General features: G+C 44.2%; 1 protein-coding gene across 1 annotated transcript in view; it reads left to right on the top strand.

The window, feature by feature from the left end:
- The first annotated feature begins 843 nt into the window (after window positions 1-843).
- iqsec2b (IQ motif and Sec7 domain ArfGEF 2b) overlaps window positions 844-8,576 on the top strand; it is a 43,228-nt gene continuing 35,495 nt past the window's right edge. The window contains exon 1 of the mRNA XM_083894685.1: window positions 844-1,327. Within this exon, the coding sequence (XP_083750811.1) occupies window positions 876-1,327 (452 nt within the window). The 5' untranslated portion in view covers window positions 844-875. The remainder of the gene's footprint in view (window positions 1,328-8,576) is intronic.

The raw sequence follows: 8,576 nt of genomic DNA, 5'->3' as shown, positions 1-8,576 counted from the left end.
ATTAACTCGCGGTTTTTTCCTCGGAGACGCGCTCTGATGCGGGAACTGATGTGAGAATAAGACACTGGGATGTAGTTGTTGTTGTTATTTTGTTTTTTGTTCCTCAGTCATGAACTTATTCAGATTCCTGAGCTCAGTTTCTGCGCCTTAAAGACGCACAAAACCATGGGTTGAAAGTGACAGAGACTGTGGGGATGTTTGTCTCCGTGGGAGGGAGCGGATTTCTCTGTCTTATGTAATGATTGACAGCACTTGACAGCCTCATTAGTGACGGATAACTATAGCACCACCCTCCCCTAATTACCCCCCCATCCCCCCCACCCCCGCCCCCCCCTTTTCCCCTGCTTGTCTAGAACGTTCTTCATGTATTTGATGCTATTATAGAAGAAGAAGAAGTGCATTAACAAATATCACTTTATTCCATTCATAATTCGGTTCAACCTCCAAATTCCCCATGACGCCCCTAAATCTCAAACTTCTCCCTGCTGACGTGATGAGGTCTTATCAGAAGATGTTGACTTCAGGGCGTGGAACCATCGCGCTGAGCTTCTTTTCCATCTTTGAACTCTCGTCATGCATCGTTTCCGACGGCCGCTGAGATGCTCTAATGGTCCTCACGTTTGAGGACATGTAGTCACGCTGACGTAATCAACCTCCCCCTTTTTTTTTTTTAAACCTCAGTGACTTCCTGTTTGTGAACACCTGAAGAGCTCACTGTTCGCTTCCGCCAGAGCATTCCTCGGTGCCTCCCTCCCCCCCACTCATCAGGGCTGGTGGGGGGGGTGGATCCGGGCCCCCACGGGGTCAAAATTGTGGTGGTGGCGGCGGCCGGCGGCGGCGGCGGTGGTCATACCCTCAGAGGCAGGGTGTCCACCATGGAGACCAGCCCGGAGAGCCCTAACCGGGCGGTGGAGTACCTCCTGGAGCTCAACAACATCATCGAGAGCCAGGCCAAGCTCCTGGAGACCCAGCGCCGCCGCATCGAAGAGCTGGAGGGCCAGCTGGACCGGGTCAGCCAGGAGAACCAGGGCCTGAGGCAAGACCGCAGCCCGCGTACGCCGGGTTCGGACGCGCCGGAGCAGAACCACAGCCACGGTCAGCCCCTGTCGCTCACCAGCCATCATGGCGGCGGCGGTGGCGGGAACGGTAGCGCCCAACCAGCTCAGGCGACGACAGGATCGACCGCGACGCCGGCGCCCGGCAGAGAGAGGAGGACCCACACCAGGCTGACCAGAGGTCTCTCCTGCGGCTCGTCCACCGCCGAGCGAGAGCGGCTGGAACGCACCGACAGCACGGACACCAACGCCAGCTCCACCCTACGCAGAAAGTAAGTTCTCCTTCATGACTCTTTTCGCTGATCTTTGTCCAGGTTTCGGTGACGGATACTAAGCCTTTTATCGCTGCTGCAGACCTTCCAGTCACCACAGATAATCCTTTCATGATGCTTACTTAACCTATGAATAGATATTCTTAATATGCTGCTCAGTATCCATGTGCAGAATCTTGGTGGATTATGGGAAGAGTGGTAAGTGCAAGTGTTGTCCATTTTTTTTTTCCCCCTCATGCCCACAGAGGGTTTGATTTGTGTAATGATGTGCGTAGGAGTTGCATAGTAGTGTGCTGAAGGGGGAAACTGCAGCCCAGGCTTGAAGGATTAGAGTCCTAATGTTTTCTTTATGATGATGTGAACTTTTCTGTAAGAGGAAAAATACACCCACTGTTTGCTCCGCCCACCCCCCCCCCCCCCCAAACTCAAGGCCAACCTGATGTCAGATTGCCGCAAACACAGCGTTGGCAAACAGCAAGTGGATCTGTCTTCTACTTTTAGTTGCTCAGCGAGAGAGAGAGAGAGCGAGAGAGAGAGAGAAGGCTTTTGTTCTGGAAGCGTTACGCTTTGTGAGTAGGCAGATATGAATGTGAAAAAGCACACTGTGTAACTGTAGCTCGTGTGCCTTCAACACAACTTTTACCTTCGCGCGATCACCTCGGCAATCCTCGCTGGATCGGTGGTTTATTCAAATCTGACCAAATCCCTTAATGATGAGAGTCTGAATCTCTGCCCTCCTCCCAGGTGGTGATTGAGTCATTACACAGAAGCACATATTAGTTATTCATGTGGGTGTTCGACAGTGAGATGATAAAGTCAGTATGCATGTACGTGTGCCCACTTGCGCTTCACATGTGCGTTCATATCTTAGTAGTATGACGTAAAAAGGCTTAAAATATGATTTTTCCATGTATCCATTTATGGACAGAAACAAGCATGACTTCACACTGGCTCATGATGTCTTCAATTCCAATCACAGAGAGCTATAGTGCATTCATTGTGTGCACTTGGCTGAGATTACCAGCGACAAGTGTCCGACATGTGTCCTCCGTGTGAATGCGACGCTCAGAAATGGAAGCTATTGCAGCAAATTTGTGGGTAGAGTTTGGCTCTAGAACTGTCCAGGGTGAACCCCACCGATCACCCTATGTCAGGCCGATGGATGGATGGATGGATTTGGCTCTAGAGCCCTGGCTGGTTCCCAACGTGGGGACCAAGATCTGAGGTTGTGAGGTTGTAATAATGACATTTGCATGTATCACATTTAGAAAATCCCAATTATAAACGTCTAGTGGATAATCAGAAATCGCTATCACCCAAATTAAAACCATTTGTTTTGGCCCACCGTTTAAATTGATTCAGCTATTTATCAACCAACACCTTTGTGAAGATTACTGACAAATGTCTTTTGTGAGTATCTCCAAAGGTTTGCTTTTGTGGAAGCGCAGGACAGTTTCTGCGAGAATAGGACCAAAAAACGTACAATTGCTGTATGTAAATCTTTGTAGTTATTCACTTTATTCTCTTGGTGTGTGGGTTGTGGAGGTCTGGTTTGTCCTTGGTTGGAAACCAGTGCTGTAGAGGATGATATTCTCTATGTATGTTGTTTGGCTTTTCTGTGCTGGTGAATGACTACAACATCCATAATAGATCCACAGAGATTCTGATATGGCTGATATATAAGTTCTAGCCCTACTTGCACTTGTTGACGAGAGCTGAAACTAATGATTGTTTTCTCGATGAATCGTTGGTCCATAAAATGTCAGAAAATTTAAAAAAACAAAAAACAAACGCTGATCAGCGTTTTTCAAACCTGGAAATGACGATGTTCTCCAATTCCTAGTTTTGTCTACAAACCAAAATGGTTCAGTTTTAATGATTTCTTTGTTATGTGGAGCAAAGAAACAAAGAAAATATGTGTTTGGTCCCTTGGTTCGGTTCATTTGCGTAGGTGTGAATGTAACCTTGGTACTTTGGTGCGCACCAAATCAAACGGTCGGTCTCGGACCGCTTTATCTGCTTTATCTGCTATACTTTGGTACGGTTCCTCTGGTGTGAAAGCAACCAAACCAAATGGGACGAAACCGTCCAGTTTAATGCATTATGGCTATGAGATGAGGTACGGGATTACCCCGAATTTCCACCGGGCTGCGTCAGCTGCGGAGCCCCGAGCCACAAGCGCGCGAGTATAAGCAAGGTATTCACACAATAAACCGCGGCGCGCCTGGTGGAAATGCTTACATTGATTAGAGTGGCAGAGATCAGCTCCGGTGATGCGCCCGGTGGAAATCGGGGGTTAGTCCGATTCCAGCGCCGATGGTCTTCACGGTCTATTTTGGTTGGTTTAGAACCATGCATATGTGAAAGCAAACCGTACCCACGTCTGTTTGCTACATTGTAACATTCTTCTGACTGGTGCAGACCAAAGCAATCGAACTATAGGTGTGAAAGCACCCGCAATCATTAAAGGTCACATAGAGTGGTCCTGTTGCACATAAATGTTAGTTATGGAGGTCTACTTACATATATTAACTTGTTTTTATGCTCAAAAACCTCCTAGTTTCTGTAAACGAGCCGATAGAAATCCTCTTTTCTGACGGTGTTTTTCTGCTGAGAGATTTCAGAGTGAACTTTCACCCCCAGAAGACAGAGTCTTGTGATTGGCCAGTACTATCCAGCACATCCGTTCTCAGAAGCGCAGCGCCCCCCTCTGGAACGGTGGATGCACTGCTACTCGTTATCAAAACATTGTTTTAACAGTGTTTAAAAATAGCTTCTTCACGACTCCCCGCCTCAGTCCCTTTGATGACTTTGAACCGGAGTCAGACCCAGAGTCAGAAGACACTGTCGCTCGTGAAACACCTCCACAACGGACGTTATTCTTCTTCTGCGGTTCAATGTACGCAACCGGATGTGCCCGGACTAGTGCCCGGAGCAGTTCAGGAGAACCGCTGTTTACATTACTATTACGGGATTTTCAGAGATCTCGTTGAGCCCCGAGATTACAATAAAACACAACGTTCTCAGCAGTGGCTGAACTGTTTGTTTAGAACCTTCAGGGCTTCATAAACAAGGTAATGACGCAGATACACACCAAAAAAACAGCGTTAATAGGAACTTCTGGTCTAGTTCCGCTTTAAAAAAAAGCTTCAAACCGATTAATTTAGTCATGGATGAATTGTTTCAGCTCTATTGTTGACTCCTTCATGCTCGCATGAGAAGAAAGAACTGAACTTTTCCCTGACTGTGTCTGACTCCAACTGAATTCCCCAACACCTCCAGACTCAGCTCTCACCACCAGTGAGGAACTAACTGCAACTGTGTCTTGCAGATGTAATAATCTTTGCCAGTGCCTCCCTTGTTATTCCCCCCCCCCCCCCCCCCCGTTGTGGCAGTAGTTGACTCTGAATCCAGGCTGAGACGAGAGTGTCGTAAGAATTGTCACATTTAATAAAGAGTCGCCCACACAGCAGAGCCATATTGTCCCCGTCTGGCTGTGACTCAGCTCCGGCACAAAGCTGCCCTATTAGTTCAGGTCAGCCACAAACACCCTCCGCTCTAATAATGGATCAGATACAGAAACGCCAGACGACGAGTCGCCTCCGTCGTTCCGTGGTCGTGACACTCTAAATGTGGCGTGGTTCAGAGGAGGAAGAAGACGACGGGGGGGGGAGAGGGAAGCGACGGCGTAACCTCGCTCGGCGTGACTCCATCTACGAGAGAAGAGGTGGAACACACACACTGATTTGCCATCTGTCAACAGAGAGATGAGAGGGCAACCTGGACCAGAGAAGTCTGTGTTTTTACCCAATTAGTTATTATTTCCAGCCAGCAGGAGTCCTCACTCCTCATCTCTCTCACTATTTTGATTTCAGACAAGGAAGTCGGAATAAAACGTTTCCCATTTTTTCGTTGCAACTGCATCAAAACAATCTCTCAGCAGTATGTAAATAAACAGCTGTCCCCAATGCTAACCCTCGCTCTTTCCTCTCCTCCTGTTAACGGCAGTGTGTGAACAATGTGAGTCTGACGCCTCAGGGTGAAATGATATTTGACTTTTTATGTCCCTCCTCCAAGTAGCAGCAGGACTGAAGGCTTTGCCACAGCCTGTTGTGAGCAAAGGCAGATGTTTTTTATGTCTTTCGTATGTTTTTATTTTTTGCAGAGGTCGTGCTTGCGTAGGGATGGGAATCGCGGGGAACCCCCGCATGACACGATACCAAGAATTAGCTGCAACTAACGATTATTTACGTAATCGATTAATCTGTCGATTATTTCCTCAATTAATCGTTTGGTCCATAAAATGTCAGAAAATGTAAACAAAACAATTAAAAATCGTTTCAGCTCTACCAATACTATCACGGTACGACGATTCTGTGATAATCAATATATCGCAAGCGTGGATGGAGCATCTCTTAACGTAGCTTTCTCCACCATTTATTTGAATCAGGTGTGTTGGAGCAGGACAGTGGGTCCGCAGGACCAGGATTGAGTCAAATGGCCGAAAATGTGCTGCCAACTAGTGGTTGGAGGCTTAACTACGACAACAACTACAACGGCAAGAAAAGAAAACTGCTGTCGGGTCGATACAGAGCTTCAAAGAATCAACACAGTGCTGTGAAATATCATGACATTTTCATGCATCTATATATTCTCACCCCCCTGTGTGTGTGTGTGTGTGTGAGCGAAGCAGAGATTAATTAGTGTGACCAGAGTCATCATTACCACCAGGCCAGGGGTGATAATTACTACTGTGTGTGTGTGTGTGTGTGTGTGTGTGTGTGTGTGTGTGTGTGTGTGTGATTGATGTGCACGTGTGTGTGTGCTGTAGATCATCACCTGGGATGTCCATTATTAAGCAGCCCATATTCATGTGTGACCCTGCAGTCTGCCTTACAGGCAGTCATGTTTCAGTGCTTGCGACAGGTCTCGCTGTATCGTCCGCGATGTGCTACACACACACACACACACACACACACACTCTAAAAAAGTGCTAACTTAATTAGCCTACTTTTTCTATTGAGTCCTCGCGTTAAGTTTACACTTATCTTATCGCCATTTCTTTTTAACCTTGCTGAAGTTAGCATGCTAGACATGGCAGAGTACACCGCCGTACGCAACACACACACACACACACACACATTCTTGTACTTGCTGCATACTGAGGACCAGCATTTCCACTTTATAAATCAACACAATTACAAATATATACTTCATGAATAACATCTACAAAGAACTACTGGTTCCATAAAATGTCTGCAGGTGGAGCCCCAGAGCAAAAAGGGCTGGAAAACTTTTTCGATTTTATTTTATTTTTTAAATTTTTGGTCCAACATTTTACAAAAACGTCATACTATACTAGGTCGAACAAAATTTGAAAAAAAAATTGACTCAAAATTAAAAAAATTTTGACCCAAAATTTTAACAAAAATTTTGACCCAAAATTTTAACAAAAATTTTGACCCAAAATTTTAACAAAAATTTTGACCCAAAATTTGAACAAAAATTTTGACCCAAATTTTGAAAAAAAATTGAAAACAGAAAATTGACCCAAAATTTAAAAAGAAAAATTGACCCAAAATGTTTGGTCCAAAATTTGAAAAAAAAAAAATTTGGTCCAAAATTGGAAAAAAAAAATTTGGTCCAAAATTGGAAAAAAAAAATTTGTTCCAAAATTGGAAAAAAAAAAATTGGGTCCAAAATTTGAAAAAAAAAAATTATGGTCCAAAATTCGAACGAAAAAAAATTTGGTCCAAAATTTGAAGAAAAAAAAAATTTGGTCCAAAATTGGAAAAAAAAAATTTGGTCCAAAATTGGAAAAAAAAAATTTGTTCCAAAATTGGAAAAAAAAAAATTGGGTCCAAAATTTGAAAAAAAAAAATTATGGTCCAAAATTCGAACGAAAAAAAATTTGGTCCAAAATTTGAAGAAAAAAAAAATTTGGTCCAAAATTGGGAAAAAAAAATTTGGTCCAAAAAAAAAAAAAAAAATTTGTTCCAAAATTTGAAAAAAAAAATTTTGGTCCAAAATTTGAAAAAAAAAATTTTGTTCCAAAATTTGAAAAAAAAAATTATGGTCCAAAATTTGAAAAAAAAAATTATGGTCCAAAATTTGAGAAAAAGTCGTCCAAAATTAAACATTTTGACAAATTGAGTATAGCATGTTATAGCAACCTAAGGAAGTGATTTCAATGAAAACAAAGTGAGGACCGGCCAAAATGTCCTCACTCCGTAAAAATGACCTCACTTTGTTGGTTTAAAACCCTCACTGGTCCTCAGTATGCAGCAAGTACAAGAACACACACACGCAGCAGCTCATGTGATGATGAGAGGCGGGGCCAGCAGCAGCAGGACTTGATGACAGCTCCTGTGATGCTGAAAAATCAGAGCAGTGTAATTATATAACACACACACTAAAAAAAGGAGAGCTATCATTTCCCTTCTTCACTTTGCTCAGACTGTGTGAGTTCGTATTCCGTTCTCACAGGAGTCACTGTGAGCATCTCTCAGACGTTAACGGAGTTCCGGGGGAATTTGGTGAACAGTAATTGGCTTTTGTTCCTGCAGGAGCATAATTGTCCATCCCTCTCTACAAACCCTGCTCTCTCCCTCGCTCACATACCCACACATACTGTACACATTCACTCTCCCCCCCCCCCCCCTCCATCACTGCTCCTGTTTCCCACTGCTGCAGATATGACTCAGAGAAACTGCAGAAATTACTCTTGTTGTACTATTGTATTATTTCTCTTCTTCTTCCCGTCTTTACTCACCCGCTTACCCTCTCTTTATCCTTCCATTTTTTTTATCAGATTAGGAAAGTTAATGAAATATTCCTTTTCCACCTGTTCTGTTTTTCCATCCTGTTGCTGTTGCTAGGATAAATTCAGATGCGTCTCTAAAAGAGAAAGCGAGCGGCCTCAGGCGAATGTGTGGGTAAGCCTGAGCTGAGGCTGCGCTAACCTTCTCCAAACACTGTGAGATATGATGAGAGATGATGAGATGATCTCTCTGGAGTCCTCAACAACTTTTATAGAAAAACAAACAAAGTGAAGCCGCGAAAGCAGCCGTTTTTCTTCAGCTCTCGACGCTATTTCAGGATATGCAGCCGTTTGGATTAAACAGTGTTTCTAATTTGTCTACAAAATTAAAGCATCACAATGGAGCTAATGATGTGAATTCAAATGATGGATGTGTGCGTTGGAGGCCACGTGTACGTAGGTGGTGTTTTTTGCCTTTTACTCTGCGTC

Source organism: Microchirus variegatus (genome assembly GCF_963457635.1).
Source record: "Microchirus variegatus genome assembly, chromosome: 9".
NCBI lineage: Eukaryota > Metazoa > Chordata > Actinopteri > Pleuronectiformes > Soleidae > Microchirus > Microchirus variegatus.
The sequence above is the reverse complement of the archived record's forward strand: the minus strand, read 5'-3'. Positions and strand labels throughout refer to the sequence as shown.